Source organism: Ictalurus furcatus, chromosome 17 (genome assembly GCF_023375685.1).
Source record: "Ictalurus furcatus strain D&B chromosome 17, Billie_1.0, whole genome shotgun sequence".
In the NCBI taxonomy this organism is placed as follows: domain Eukaryota; kingdom Metazoa; phylum Chordata; class Actinopteri; order Siluriformes; family Ictaluridae; genus Ictalurus; species Ictalurus furcatus.
Window position 1 is genome coordinate 12,815,075 of NC_071271.1, and position 17,201 is coordinate 12,832,275.

A 17,201-nucleotide genomic window follows, 5' to 3' on the forward strand; every position below is an offset into this window, starting at 1 on the left:
GCTTTTTCTTAGTGTGTTCAATATTTTTTTCCTGTGCCATTCCACTTTATTACACATAATTTTATTTATGCACTTTAATGTTGTGAATTCTTTATATTTCTGGATTTCTTGAGTTAATACTGATGTCTGGTGAAAATTTCATGTGAATAGCCCCATTGGAATTTATTTACTAAAAAAAATGTTGACGCGTTCAATACTTATTTCCACCACTGTATTTAGAGCTGAAACAGTGGATTGACTAAAATAAAATATTCCAAAAGCTTGGGGGAAAAATGAACAGTGTAACACTTTTGATTAATCTTCTAAATGTGGGAGCTGATGAAATGATGGCAAGGACAAAAACAAGCCTGGTACATTATGCTAATTTAAATTTCTTAATACGACTACTCACTGGTCACATTAATTGGAACACATGTAAACCTGCTCATTCGTGCAATTATTCAAAACAGCTTATCACATGGCAGCAGCGTAAGGCATAAAAACTAGAGATACTAAATTTCTCAGCCGATACGATAACCGATTATTCAGAGTGATATCGGCCAATACCGATAACCGATATAGATAGTTCTGCCTTTTATGCCTTCTTTTAAATTAATAATTAATTCCATAATTCTGAAGGAAACGCAAATAAAAACTTTATTCTCTCCATTTCAACAAGTTGTTTCACAGTAACTGGTCTCATAAACAGAAAACACATTACTCTAATTAACATTAACTAAATTCTGAAGATTAAACTTTAACTTATTGAATATTATTAATTCATATTAACATTGACTAAATTGTAAAAATCCTCCTGTTAGGATTCACATTCACTCACCACAAACAAAAGCATTTCAACTTCATCATTGAACATCAAACTGGTAATATATAATATAAACTTTCTTATAAATTAACATTAAGTGCATATGAAATACACTATTCTACAAATATATTTTTCTGTGCAATTTATACTTTTTTTTTTTCCAATAGTGTACTTGTGCTTTAATTCAGAGTGAGCAGCTCGGCAAAAAGAAAAAGAAAGATCGATGCCGAAACTCCCGTTTCACTGCTGCTTACTTCCAGTGTAAAATTTTAGCAGTGAAGAGATTACAAACTGCAGTTATGTCATCATTCCACACAAGAGACATCATCTTTACACACAACATGAAATCGATGCATTTTCCTGCCCTCTTTTGATTGACAGGATATAATCGGCCCTGATCATCGGATATCACTGATGGCCTACAGCATGAAAAATTGCCTTTACATCGGTGCACCTCTAATAAAAACATGCATCAGCTTCAGTTAAATGTTTAAACGTCAAACATTAGAATGGGGAAAATGTGATCTTAGTGACTTTGACCATGGCAGACGGACTGGTTTGAGTATTTCAGTAACTACTGATGTCCTGGGATTTTCATGCATAACAGTTTAAAGACTTTACACAGAATGGGGCGACATGGTGAGTGTTTGTTCTGCAGGTGGAAATGCTTTATTGATAAAAGAGGTCTGAGGAAAACAGCCAGACTGGTTCGAGTTGACAGGAAAGCTATGGTTACTCTCATAAGTATCTCAGAAAGCACAGAACACCAAACCATGATGGAGGTGGATGGGGTACAACAGCACAAAATCACAACAGGTTACAATTCAACTGTCCAGTTTTGGCTAACAAGACCTGAACCTGATGTGGTCTGCTGCTGTTGTAGCCCACCCATCTCAATGTTTATGTTGCACAAGTTTTCTGGACATTCTGTTCTGACCTCTCTCATCAACAAGGCCAGCAGAACTGTCGCTCACTGGATGTTTGTTCCTCCCCAACACCACTCTAGAGACTGATATGAATGAAACTCACAGGAGATCAGCGGTTTCTGAACTGTTCAAACCAGCACAAACAACCATGTCACTGTCAAAGTCACTTAGATCACATTTTTTCCCCTAACCTGATGTTTGATGTGAACATTATCTGAAGCTCATGACCTGTAGCTGCATGATTTTATGCCTTGGTCTACTAACACATGATTGGCTGACTGGATAAATGTATGAATGAGCAAGTTTACAGATGTTCCTTTTAAAGTGGTCAATGAATCCATTTTACATGAAAAGTGTATTTTATAAAATAACTACATCTGAAGTAGAAAAACAAATACAAAAACAATACATAGGACCATTACAAAGTTCCTTACGAGAAGGAACTTTTTCCCAGGCTGATGAGGAGTCTATAACTTGGACTTTTGTGGCCCTGACGTTATAGTATGAGTATACATGTATTTATAAAAAATAAATAACTTTTTTAAAAACCCTTTGAGCCAAATGCTAAAGATGTGAATAGAATTTGAGAATTATCCTTTAACACAGTTTTCAACTGATTAATTGATTATCAAAATGTTAACTATAACCCTATAACCTACATATGCCTACATGAACAGCAGAAAAACGAAGAGATGGCCAGACTAAACAAGGCAGCATAAGACGGAGCAGAAAGCCTCATACTACTAGGACAGGATTAAAGTTCACCAGAGCGGTGATGCCATCTAATGGAGAACACTTCAGCTGCAATACATCAGCATAAGAATGCGTTCAGGTTAATGCTTAACAGAACATAAACCAAACTGGGGCAATTTGAATATTACGTACTGCTTAACTGGTTCCATCACATACATGTTTTCAGCATACAAACAGAAAACCAGAACACAAATATTTCTCCATTTCTACAGAAAATATTAACCATTACATAATGGAGCTGGTTAATGAGCACTGAAAGCTGGAGCAAATAAAAAAAACATTAAATACAAAGAGTATTTGAGTTAATCCACCAAAATTAATTAGCTATTTCAATTATTTAGTGCTTGCTTAAGGCAGAGATATAGTAGCGCCAGAGCTCAGAGCAAATCTAATTTTTAATGCAAAGCCTCTTTCATTTAAAGATGCAGCTGGAAGATCTGACAGCATTTTATGTGTTCTTACAGTTCTACATCAGCACAAGCCTGAGAAAATCCAAGAACCATGTTCTACAAGATAAAATGGTGCACAGAAATGGGATGCTCCTCATCCATGTGGTTAACTATAGAGCAATGAAAGAATTGTAGTGTGTCCCAAGTTGTACACTCATGCACTATTTTATGCCATTTTGTAATATAAATAGTGTGATTAGTGGGTTCACACTAAAAAAACCCCAAAAACAAACTGCACTTAAGTTCCTGGATGATGCACTCATTCAACCAAAAAAAATGAAGTGTGGAATGTTGGACACTTCATGCACTAAACAGTCGCAGCTTTCCTTACGTAGCGGATGGGAAGGGGCTATATCGGGCTCAGATGCTGAACGAAAAAAAAAAAATGTTTACATTGCCAGCAGCCACAACGCACTATGTTGATTTTAAATTGTGCAAGCAAAATTTGCCTGCCAAGACGATTATACTTCCATCTGATGGTGACTGAGGTCTTGTTGGGCATAAAAGGAAACATTAACTTAAACTGTAAAATGTACCAGTTTATTTATGTTATCTGTTTGGATATTTAGCTAATGCTAGCGCCATCACATTACGTGCGTTTGACGTAATTTGACCGGGAAACAGCATATATGTCCGGTTAATACAATACTGAAAGTGTGCCATTTGAGACGATACTACCCTTCTAAATTTCATACACTAGACGGCAGCGTGTATAGTGCATAGTATAAGTATAGCGTGTATAGTATGTTATTTGGGACACGCTATTGCTCTGCGTCTATATGGACTCATAAAACAGGATCATTTTTCCTCTGGTTTCCTGTCACTTCGATGACATTTAAGGGCCTTTCATATAATCTGATTCCTGCAAAAAAGCTGTGACTTACAAGAGCAAGCTGAACCCTGAAAGCACTGAATGTAGAAACCATTATATAGTAAACAGATCAGTAAACTGATATTAAGTGCTTTAGCTGTTATTCCTGCCCATTTGTGGCCATTAACCGAATCGTCAACCATACACTATGGAAGAAGCCAACTTTTCCGGCTTATTATCCCTGATGTGTGAAGAGAAAACCCCAGAAACGGTGAAGAGCCTAACAGCTTCTTTTCCTACCACAGGAGCAGAACATAAGCCTGCCTCTTGACTTAAGCTCCCAAACTAATTAATACCACTCACCGAGCAGCCACCCCTCTTAGTATAAGAAAGACTGGCATGCAGGATCTCAAACCTATGCCCAACTAGAAGCAAGCACAGCAGTCAGAGTCAACTACTCGCACATCTGTTTGTCCTTCCCTTGCCCGATCAGCCACATTCCACCACTCTCATTATGCAAATGAAGCCAACAGATCGCCCTAAAAATTATTATCCACACAATGTTTACAGGCTTTAGAAAACAGAGTTTTATTGCACGTCAAGTACAGCAGAATATAATGCAAAACTCATTATTTCACCCATTATTTACAGCTTTCATCTGATTTCCCCGAGGGACAAGACCCATGTTATTGGGAAGTAAATAAATGAAAACACACTGGCTGGAATTAATCAAACCTCCAAGAGACTTGCCTTTATCTTTCACTTCGGCAGTGATTGTTAGCTTGAGTGGTAAGATCTATAATCGGATGGACAGCCCAATCGATGTGAAGTGGAGCGGAGTTTAGTGTGACCAGACACACAATGCCTCAACAATGACTGCTTAGCATGCATTTGACAAGTGCTTAGCAGTGCATTTGACACTGAAAACGTCCTCAAAATTGAGTCCCAAACAATGTGAGAATTCAGTTTAAAAAAAAAAAAAAAAAAAAAAAAAAGTCTTTATTTTGGGAACCTGGCTTATACTAAAGCTATTCAATACTTTTTAGTTTATACTTGCAACAGGGTTAGACAAATCATAATCTCACTAGCTAGCCCACAGGGCAAGTGAAAATACTAATGTGCTTACCTAATAGACTAGGATAAAAGTTCCATTCATCCATCCATTTTTTGTACCATTTATCCTACACAGGGTCACAGGGAAGCCTGGAGCCTATCCAAACTGATCCAGTGCACACAAGGCGGGGGACAACTTGGACAGGGTGCCAACCCATCGCAGGACACAATCGCACACGCATTCCTGTGTCAACTTGGAAATGCCATTCAGCCTACAGCTCATGTTTTTGGACTGGGGTTGGAAACTGGTATACCTGGAGGAAATCCCCAAAGCACAGAGAGAACATGCAAACTCCACTCACACAGGGCAGAGATGGGAATCAAAACACCAACCCCAGGGGTGTGAGGCAAACAAGTAAATCCCTGTGTAGGAGATGACTTGGTCATGATCATTCTACTTTTCAAAGGTGGTGTTTGAGCGGCATCATGATGTTTGCATCCTCGAAAAAAAGTCAGCAACCCGTTGCCCGATGTTTGGCTATGAGCTGTAGTGTTCTCTCTTCACGTCACACGTAAAAGATATTATTGACTAACTTTTACTTCTCAACATGTTTAGCCATAAAGTGACTGGGTGCAATAGGAGAGCTAGAAGACAGATTTGCACTGCATTTTATTTTGCACAGCAGCATACCTCATACCTGCGTGGAAAGATAATCTGGTATACCCGCATGCTTAGTGAAACCTGATGTGTGAGGTTCAGAAGGTGGGATTCAGAATGAGTAACGTCAACTATAATTACAGCATTGAAGTGGATATGGTTTAAACATAAAACACCCCCCACAGTAAGTAGGTTACTTGTCCGCCAGGCAACTATGAATTAAAAACAAATAACTCAAACACATAATCTTGTCCCAGGTGCCTGGGCTAAGGATTTGTCCACCCCGTGCAATGTTTATCATTTGTTATTAATTACATTTAAACCGAATTGTTAATAACGATGTCATTTATTTTTACAGACTAAATTCAGTTCCACACTATACGATCCCAAGGATGCAATAAAATCCTAATGATGCCATGTCTTAAAGTCAAGTATGTTAATTAATTCTGGTAATTTTGTCCACTCCGTTGTCTTGTTTCCTTTATATAATAAATGACAATGATGCTATATAAATGTAAAACAGAGTCAAGATTTCTCAGCTCTGCCATTTGTAACTTTTTGTAAAAATGTCATGCATGTTAGTGCTTTAACTTCAACTGTGGGTGTGTTTTGTTTTTTTAAACCAGTCATGATAGTTTAATAATTAATAAATCATTTCTAACCACTAAAATTTTATATTAATATTTTCCACTGCTTCCATAGAACTATATAATAAAACTGAGATGAAATTTCAAGTCTTCTCATGACAATCAAGCTACTTGTTTATTGCTGGATAGGGTAAAGATCACGCACCACAATTTGAGTAATAAATAACCAAACTGGCAAGAAAAGATGAAAATATGAGTCACAGCTATTTTATAATTCCTTTTTCAGTAAAGGCCAGTAAGGGGTTCTGCAAGGAATAAGTAGGCCCTTGTGTGTTTATAATGGAAGCAGACACGAGCATGTGGTTCAACCCAGATCTGCTCCCTGTCTATCTATTACACATTTCCTTTCCCCATTTACATTTTTCAGAACTTGAACCCTGTTCTACTTCTGCGTATACATAAGGCAATGCACACTGCTGTTACCAAAGGCAATGTACACTACCACTTACATGCGGATCACAATGGAAATGTAAAACATTAGTGTGGGGTTATTTACTGCTTAATATCAGCTCTGAATGAGGAGCCTGACATCCTCAGAGAGAAAACTCTTCTTGGTACCAAAGCCATTTATATGCAGCTTTCTGCAGTGGGCATTTTTAGCGCCTCATCTTAGCATGTCCCAATTCTCACAAGTAGTAGAACACAAAACGAGTCAGGAATGAGTGGATCTGCCATGTTTCTTGTGGCTGCTTATGACCCAGCTACTGCTCAATTATAATGTTAACCAAGGCACATTAAAACTTATCTGTGGTCAGTCAGACTGAGTGCATCCACAGTTTATGTGCAAACCTGGTAAAAATAATAGATTACTATGATTGAAAGATGTGCAGCTGTTTGCACATACCTATTTACAAAACAAACACTGGCACTCGTCTCAGCATGCTAATGTTAGAAAGTCATTTACTCTTTATTTTCTCCACATTAACACCATTCATCGTGCTGGATCAAGTAATTATATCAGTAAACCCATAATGACACAGATAACTCACTCACCAGCCTCGCAGTTTGTACGCCTCAGGAATGTCAGGGTTAATCATCAGTGTGCTGCTGTAGAGTGCGGAAAGAGAGCGTCCTCCAAAATCAGAGAGCTTGGCACCCTTTATAGCCAAGATAGGCTGCCCGGTGCCATCAAATGTCTCTGCCTAAAGGAACGAATGGCAGAGAGAGATATGCAAATGCAATGATTACACTCTAATGTCTTTCACAACCAGCCGAGCAACGACTTAGAAAATGGTTTCTACATAGGATATTAGCTACTCTATTAGTTAATTGTTATTCTACAAAACCAAAAGTGCTTCATAGCATGTCATGTACTGCATTTCAGAATGAAACAGTCTGCTAACCACAGTGGATCGATTGTATGCACAGAGGCAGCGCGCATAACAAGATCTCTACATGCACCATCTCTTAGACAAAATGCTTAGCCGTCATTAGGAAACATGATATGAGGAACATGAATGCATAATCCATAAAAGTCATGGAGATCTGGTGGACTGAGGTCTGGAGCCAAATGTAACGGACATGTACAACGTCACTGTTCAGATGGTAAAATAGTAACAATATTGTGCGGTGTGTGCTTTTAAGGAGAAATCTGTTACATAACTGCCCTCTTAGACAACCACACAGCTGTTCAATAAAAATGCTCATTGTATACCAGGGTGCCCAAATCCAATATGAAATATTGATATTAGGCTGAAACACTGGATCAATCTCTTATCTTTTCATTTTACTATCCACTTCAATGATGCATTTTATGCCATGTACACGAATACTGCAACAATGAGATGCAAGAAATTAAGCTGAACATAGTGTGTGTTGCTATTTTTAGGGCCACAGATTGCAACAGCACCTAAACTTCACTTCTAAACAAAAATAACCTAAAGATAAATCAACTTTGTGGCAACAAATACAATATATATAAACTCACCATTCAATTTAAAAGGAACACTGTGGCAGCAGCACAAGGCATAAACGTTTGCAGATACAGGTCACAAGCACCAAATCCTTAACTGGAAAAAGACCAGCTAATTTCTGTCTGTGTCCATGATAGCCTCAGATTCTTATTCTTGACTGACATGACAACCCAATGTTGTCATCCACCTCAAGGTTCAATGTTTTTGCATGCCGAGATGCTTTTCTGCTCACCACGGTTGTAAAAAGAGTGATCGTTTGAGTCACTACATCCCTCCTGGTAGCTTGAACCAATCTGGCCATTTTCCTCTGACCTCTCTCATCAACAAGGCATTTCCACCTACAGAACTGTCACTCACTCAAGGTTTTCTGGCACCAATATCCAAGTCACGATCAATGTCAGTGATCACACGTTCTTCGTTGTGATGTTTGATGTGTACATTAACTGAAGCTCTTGACCTGTATCTGCAGGATTGTATGCATTGTGTTGCTGCCACATGATTGGCTGATTGGATAACTGCATAAATGAGCATGTGTACAGGTGTTCCTGTATAAAATTTTATATATTAAATATTTAGATTTAATATAAAAAGGTATTTCATCACAAAATCTACAAACATGCTGCAAATACAACTGTATTTATATACACTGTACAACCTGTCACCCATACATCGTCCATGTACAGTATGCCATTTGAGACTGAGGCACAGAAAGAAATGTCACGGAACAGCAGAGCCGAATGCAACATGGCAAAAGTACATTTCTGTCTTTCATTTTTATTCCTGCTCAAGTAAATATGTTCTCTTGCAATAATAATGAATTATATGCTATGATAATTAATAAAAGGGTGAGACTGTCACTAAGAACATACTTAAAACATGAGTGGTCAGTCAAGTCTTAAGTGGTTTGTTTATTGTAGCCTCCCACTGTGTACGTTGCGGAAGCTTACAGCGTGATGATGATAAAAGTATGATTAATTGTGCAGCCCTGGAAGGGTCTTATGCAAATTTTTATATAATGCAAACAAACATCTAATTACATTATATTTCCAGAAGAGCACAAATAGAACCCTGCCTCTGCATTTCCTCCTCCTGGATGTGCAAGGCTTACCTCATTTCCCCACATGGTGACTTGGATCAGTTTGCCAGACATGTCCATCAGCTGGATGTTCCTCTTGGAAACCTCGCGACTGTTCTTAGTTGTAATACGGGTCACATCCTCCACACTCTTACACACACCGATCACATCTAAAAATTAAAACAACAAAAACAGATTACGTGGATTTGCTTCATACTAGTTTATTATTCCAGGCTGGCCGATGGTGCTTGTAATGAAATGCTTGTCTACATATCGCCTGAGTAATACTTTATATATATTTGAAACACCTTTGCTGCAAACCTGTTCATACCAACATTACATTGGACAGACTCACTCATTTTGTGTGTAATCCAATAACACGTCAGTTTCATTATGCAAGCTCCCACACTCGCTCCACTCAGCCGCCATCTTAATCCTCTTATCTAATACCGTTATGACTCATTTGAGCACTATTAAGCATATTTCACAAATAACCACAGACACCCATCTCAAAACCTGCCAGAAACATGCGCATGCTGCACCTTACCTTGCTACTGCTTCCATTACCATAATTACCACTGTGCTTATTACCTTAATATTTTACCGGTGACAGAGTCTTCCCCCTTCTGCCCCCCCCATCAAAAGGGTTTGAAAGTCAAATTGAGCCACAGGCTATTACTGTCATCACTATTATTAATCCTGAATTCATCACCACTGTTATAATTACCACAGCCTTCTGGGCCAGTTATGCATCAATCTTGAGGAGGTTCGCAGGCTCGCCCTATCTGCTCTACCGATGCTAATTATCAAAAATGTCTGTTATTAACGATGTCTATCACACGACTGGGACACTCACCCACAATGGCGTCCTTGTCCCGAGCATCCAAATCAGCAATGGAGACAAAGTCACACTGTACCATGGGTACATCGTGGGCGTCGTCACAGGGGATGATGGACGACTCGCCATTCAGAGTCATCTCATAGTCGTTCTTAAGAGATGTGAACTGTTTGTTGGCGATCTTCAGAGTGCCCTTAGAGATGTAGTACACCTGCCATGGAGTATAAAAAGATCTGAAAGTTTAAGCAGGACATCTGATTGTCTCCAAAGTTATTCGATTTGATCTTTGAGGTTTGAATTTTGGAAAATAGTGCCAGATATGTCTGATTTGGTCAGCCAGAGGGCCAGTAAAGGTAATGAACAGATAAGCAAAAGTATTTGTGTCTATTAATAAAGATCTAGACTTAAGACATATTAGGAAATTAAATGCTACTAATTGGGGGAAACCTGTTCTACCATCTTATGTACCATTGCTCAAACATTCAGTTGACACTTTAGCACTAAGCTGCTAATCAGAAAACGGACAAAAAACAAAACAAAAAACACAACACTACTTGCCTTCCCCTGTTCGATCAGGGAGTAGAATTTGTCCACCTCCTGATTAAACCCAGTCACTCTAATTTCTCCCTATAAACAGCACAATCAATGAAAAGTCCAGGGTTAACACACTCATTGGACTGACTCTACTTCGGAAGCAATTGAAAACGTTAGATTCTTACACTTTCATCAACAATCTCCATGGAAAAGAGCTTTCCATCCCCTCGAGAGTTGCTCCAGGTACGAATGGAGCTCTTGTTAGTGACTCGTGCTCTAATGGTCCATCTAGGGAACACATCTCAGTTCATAAATAGCACCACACAGTGATGTCACGCACACACACAAAAGCCTGACAGCAAGACAGGGAAATCTAAACAGAGACGCTCATACTAACTTTGACTGGTAGGGATTAAGGCTGACAATAGGCACTACTTTTGAAGTGCCTCCTGGTGTGCTGGGAGTAGTCATGGGCTTCTTCCCAAAATCACGACTGGAGCCTCTATTCATGCCGCCTAATGAGAACAGAGTAAAAGAGAAGTCACTGAAGCATGCACAAATGTTAAACCTGGATGAGACAGCCAAAGTTAATTAAGTATCCAGTACTGTGCTGAGCTCCTAAAATTTTTTATAAATGCCACCATAACCGTCTGAATATAAACTTATTTATGCAAACCATTTTTGTCCCAAAATTCAGTCTCTGTAATTGATCATTGCACAAAAAATCCATTTCAAGTACTGACTCAAAAGTTCTGGAAAATTTTGTTTAATACTTGCCATATACACATTAAAGGATGTGAAAATAATTTGATGGTGTAACAAATATTTCATTAATACACCATGAGCTTGGTTAAAATTATACACACAATCAAAATTATTCAACCCACATTGCAAATCAGGTTTGTCAAATGTACAGACTTTCAGTTGAGTGCAATGAACAAACCAAACAAAAGCAATTGAAATAGTTCAACGCAACGAATGCTTCAAGTGATTTCCCCAAATTCAACGGAAAATGCAACTTATAATGACCTCTCCAGTTTCAAAATTATTCAACTCCTTCATGGCAAGCATCTTTAGTACTTAGTATAGCATCCTTTTGCTGTTATGACCTGCTGCAAACAAGATGCAGAGCTTCTGGCAGCGTTCCTGAGGAATCTCAGCTCATTTGTCATGAGCAATGGCCTCCAGTTCTGTATTATTCTTGGGTTTGCGTGGTGCAACCGCCTTCTTCAAACCCCACCAGAGATTTTCGATAGGGTTCAAGTCAGGTGAGTGATGGCCCTGTAGAATCTTCCAGGACTACTTCTGCATCAAACCATGGTGGAATTTGAGGTATGCGTGGGATCATTGTCCTGTTGGAAGGTCCAATGACGCCCAAGCTTCAGCTTCCTCACAGACGTATTGATGTTTTCTCCTAGGATTTCCTGATACTTCAGTGAATCCATCTTGCCTTCCACACGCTGCAAGTTTCCAGTGCCAGAGGATTCAAAGCAGCCCCAGAGCATTACTGAACCACCACCATGCTTGACTGTGGACAGAGTGTTTTTTCTTCATTCCTCTTCCTCCAGACATACCGCTGATCCATCGCAGAAAAGTTCCAGTTTTGTTTCATCGCTCCACAGAACAGAATCCCAAAACTTCTATAGCTTATTTCTATGATTTTGAGCCGACTTTTCTTGTGCTTTTGGGTCAGTAGTGGTGTACGCCTTGGAGTTCTGGCATGGAAACCTTCCGTGTTTAGTATGTGCCTTACTGTGCTCACTGAATCCTCAGTGCCTGTTGCCACCAAATCTTGCTGCAGGTCTTTTGCAGTCACTCGAGTGTTTTTCACAACCTGCCTTCTCAGATATCTGGTTGCAGCAGTTGATGGCTTCCTTTTCCTTCCCAGTTCAGGTATTTCATAAATTTTCTGCCCCTAGCCAGTTCAGGTATTTCATGTTTTCCAGCTCAAGCACACTTGGTTCCACTAACGAAGCTCTGATCAGATGTGCTTGAGACAACACCTATTTTGCATATTTGTGCTGTTGTGAAGGATTCTATACAGGGGGTTGAATAATTTTGAAACTGGAGAAATCATTATAAGTTGCATTTTCAGTTGAATTTGGGGAAACCACTTGAAGCATTCATTGTGTTGAACTATTTCAATTGATTGCGTTTGATTTGTTCACTGCAAACAGCTGAAAGTCTGTAAATTTTGACAATGTTTTCGCAAGAACACTTTACTAAGCTCACAGGAAATATATCCCCAACTTCTATTGCACCTCTTCAAAAGTCATGTGCATAAAATAAATTTTTTTTTAAAAAGTGTTTAACACAAGTACCACAAGATGATGGAAGCCATTACAGGAGAGTATCTGTCACTAAATTGTGCACACAAATCCTGCCACCTGCTGACCGTGTGTGAGAATGCACAGCAAAATGCACAAACTACATTATACACTTATTTTCAAAATAATTATGCATGCAAAACTTCAATGCAGCACACTTACTAAAAGACAAAATGGTTAAAACAAACTGTGTTGATGAAACAAATGTAAATAATTGTATTGCGTGATTAAAATACAGACAATTACCTCCATTTTGTGGCTGCAGTGGACGTGTAGAAGAAGCAGAAGGAGCAGGGGGAAGAGCAGGTACACTCTGTGGAGCCTTGGACTGACCTGGAGCAACAAAGTGCACAAAACCAACGTAAAAGCAATACAAGGTTCAGTGGTGTTTTCAATTACAAGGCATGATGCAGTTTTCTCTACGGGCATCCAAAATGAATCACAGAAGTGAACAAACTGGTAGCCTGGGCACTCAGGACAAGCAGATTACACGTGTGGACCATTAGTTTTTCATTCACAGTTGCCCTCGGAACAAGCAAGTTCAGTAAGCTGTTAATATAACGGCTACCATTGTTTTGTTTTTTTACTTCACTTGCCCAACAAACAGAGAAAGAAAGAAAGAATACTATTATTATTATAATATATATATATATATATATATATATATATATATATATATATATATATATATATATATATATATATATATATAAATATAAATTCATGTTATTCTTTCCTGATTACTGGCACCTGCTGCAATAGTGAGGATGCGGTCTACCTGTTGGTAGGAATAATTTCTAACTAGGCACATTACCTTGAATAGATGATAGATAGGCCATTTCTCCATAATCAAAAATATTAAAGGATGTGGTGAATACAGTACAGCACAGTACAAAAACAGGTATATAAAAGTCACCACAAGAGCGAAAATAAAGACACTAGTCAGACTTAAATAACACCTTCACATGGCAAAACAACACAGCTGCTAAGTGAAATGTGTTCCAAAGACTTCTTGCCATTTTGTCAAGGGCACAAACATCATGCTTCATTTCCAGAGACATCATCAGGAGAGCATAAAGACTTCGGCTGCATAAGTGTAGAACATAATACCTCTCAGCTCAATTACATTAGTTGACTTCCACGCAGGCATAACATAGGACTGGATACCACATTTCATATTTCCCTTGCCCAGTATGCTATCTAATGAATTTATGATTTGTCTTGATGCTTCAATGAATCCATCTTGCCACCCACAGACTGCAGGTTTCCAGTGCCAGGGGATGCAAAGCAGCCCCAGAGCATCACCGAGCCACTACCATGCTTGACTGTGGACAGAACATTCTTTCTTCATTTCATATTTCCCTTGCCCAGAATGCTATCTAATGAATTTATGATTTGTCCACCACTAGAATGAACTGAAGTGGTGTTTATCAATCAGTAACATAACCCAAGCAGCCAAACAACTTTCCTGGTTTCCCAGTTTAGTGTGAACTCACCCTCAACATAAGGAGTTGGGTCTCCTATTTTCCCTGCCATCTGATCCGCAGGTTTAATCACCTCCAAGTCCAGTATAATAACCACTGTGCTATGGCACACAAACAAACAACAGATATTCAGAACACCCACTGAGACAATTACATCCTCATAAATCCACTGCATAAACAACATTTCTTAGTTATAGATAATTCATACTCTAGGACCATGATTCTGAAGTTGAGTCCTCGTAGCACTGTCAGTGATTTTTAAAATGCTTGTTACAGAAATGGAAATCGCAACCCACAAAATTACAGATACTAAACTATTTAACTTGAACTGAATTGTTTTAATCTGAACCTCAGTAAATAAAAGAACAAGCAGGGTTATAAATATCAATTTGAATGCAATGGCAGAACAAATCTGATTTAAATTGAGTGGAAAGTTTCAATAAACAGCCAATATTACATATTATTGTGCATACTTAAATAATAGTCAGATAATATAAAATTAATCTGTGCTTAAGCAGTCCTCCGATTTATTATTTTTTTCACCAGTAACATAGAATTTGGTGAAGATTTTTTACTGGAACCAACCTGTACAGCGTGACAAGTAATAATCTTCACAGACTTCTGGAATCACAAAGTGTAAATCTGTTGCTGTACATCACTGAAGAATGGTAACAGTTCCATTTTAATGCTTAAACAAAAGCATTAATGATTATATCATGGCTATAAATAACTGCACACTCTGTTTATGTCTTTATGAAAACTACCCTCTCTCACCGAGCTGCCTTCAAATAAATAGTTTATGCAGATGCACGTGATTGGCTACGACAGAGAATCTGCTACTGAAGCACAGATGGTTAACGTTGGAAAAACAACCAGAGTTGCTGAAGTACGGCCAGTCTTTTTCTTTCATCGATCAGTTCTGCTACAGTACTTAGTTCGATCCACTGAAATGTTTTGCTATGTCTGTATCTGGACTGCAGCTCTTCAGTCAATGTCTCCTGTCCTAGAGTAGGAGTTCTCAAACATCTTGCAGTCAGGAGCCTATTTAAACATTTAGGGCTGTCCCATATCGTATCGTCCATGACATACTGGTACAATTCCTCCCCATGATAAGAATGCGTCATCCCATAATATTGATGATATAGTTGATGACGTGTTTATGTGCCGCAGCGTTCATCTTCTTATCTCACATGTAGAACAAGAATAAGCAAGGTGGAAGGTGGAGGTTTATGAATCTGGAGGATTATGAATCCTGTGAGTATTGGTGTTTGCATTTTTTCACTGGAATTTTAATTGAATAAAATTCATATTCTAATTTTTAGCCTACTTAATTGATATAGTTTAATATAGGGCTGAGCAATATATTGATATCGTTAGAAATGATTACGCAATACACTTTTCTGAGATATCGTTAGTATGATGTATTTTTCACATTTTTAATAATTATTTAATTGGTACTGATTAAATGGTACTGAATGGGTTACATTGATTTTTTAAAAGCGTAATCCACTTTGTCTTTGTAAGTATTAAAGAAAAGTATCGTCAAACAGTTAACTTTGTTTATTTTACAACTGTTTCGCAGTTTACAACTGTTTTGTTAGCCAAATTATATACATCATGATCGTAGAAATGTCCTCAAGTATTGTGATATGACATTTGTGTCATATCACCCAGCCCTCGTTAAGTATTTGATGATGGTCAGGATTAAGTTGAGCTTTTTTGGATCAGTGTTTGTGTTGATGTTGACTTGTGGCCAAAAAGATAGTGTTGAATGTTACTATTGTCATATTGTGCGCTTATATTTATTTACTATTTACATCGTTACAGAAAGAAAGACATGAAATATTGTGATATAGTTTTAAGTCTATATTGTCCATCTCTGATTAGACTGTGATAATGTTCTCCATGTTCAAAATGACTACAATCTGCTTGCTTCATCAGTTAGTGTGATCCAGGCTCGTGCAGAAAATGGAGTCACAAACAGATATGTTCAAAAGTGTGTGAGAGGTAAAAAGGAGATTTTTTTCTGTCCATTAGTAAGTTTCATTCTCATTTCACCACTACTGTGTTTGTAGCTATCACATGAGATTCACATAATCCTATACTGGCTTCCTGTTGGTGGCTTTTAGAAGAGTGTCATAGCAGTGGTCACACTGAGATTTTAATTATTATTTTTTCCTGACCTTGCTGTAAGCTGTGTAAACTGGCACATTATGCCCTGCAAGACCGCAGAGCTCGACTAATCACCACAGAGCACTTTTAACAAATTAGCAACGACGGAAAAAAAATCCAGCCAAACATCGTACAGTGTAAAGCCTGCTTTAGTTTAACAAATTTTAGTTGAATACCCTTAACCTAGGAAGACTGCACATTCTTTGTGTTAATAGCTGCTTAAGGTCACGAGTAAGACAGACATAAATCAAGAGTCTCAAAGTGAAATATGCCCTGACCGTCCATCCTTGAGAACGTTGGTCACACTTTTCTTCAGCAAGCACACACAGTTGGGAGCTACAAGGTTTTGTTCAGCCAGGGAGTTCAGCGGCGTGGCAAGCATGAAGGCTGCACACAAACAAATCAAACAAACAAAACAGGCAAGATTAAACAGCTATACGTCCATTGCTCAGTAAAAAAATAAAAATAAAAACTGGCACCAGTCTCAGCTCACATCTACAGCCTGTGTCTGCCAGAGAAGGTAATTAAGATGCAGCACAGCTGTGCTTCTTAATGGGTAATGAAACTGCTCTGTAACTTATGCATGAGTTTGCATTCCATTAACACTTTTACAACTGACTAAATTAATTACAGGAAAGGGTGTTTTTTCATGATGCTTTCCCCCTTCTTTTCCTGCTCTTTGATCATGTTAAACAGAGTCCCTCCACAGCAGCATGCCTGTCTCCTGATGCGTTAATCTCAGCGCATCTGTGCAAATAA

General features: G+C 38.4%; 1 protein-coding gene across 1 annotated transcript in view; it reads right to left on the minus strand.

Moving 5' to 3' along the window:
• The window catches only part of rpa1 (replication protein A1), a 39,341-nt gene that overhangs the window by 17,418 nt on the left and 4,722 nt on the right, over positions 1–17,201 (minus strand). Inside the window, exons 4-12 of the mRNA XM_053646857.1 lie at positions 16,721–16,829; positions 14,283–14,371; positions 13,033–13,119; positions 10,857–10,974; positions 10,645–10,747; positions 10,484–10,552; positions 9,944–10,136; positions 9,121–9,257; positions 7,093–7,241 (exon numbers count right to left, since the gene is read on the minus strand). Coding sequence (XP_053502832.1) covers positions 7,093–7,241; positions 9,121–9,257; positions 9,944–10,136; positions 10,484–10,552; positions 10,645–10,747; positions 10,857–10,974; positions 13,033–13,119; positions 14,283–14,371; positions 16,721–16,829 — 1,054 coding nt within the window. The remainder of the gene's footprint in view (positions 1–7,092; positions 7,242–9,120; positions 9,258–9,943; positions 10,137–10,483; positions 10,553–10,644; positions 10,748–10,856; positions 10,975–13,032; positions 13,120–14,282; positions 14,372–16,720; positions 16,830–17,201) is intronic.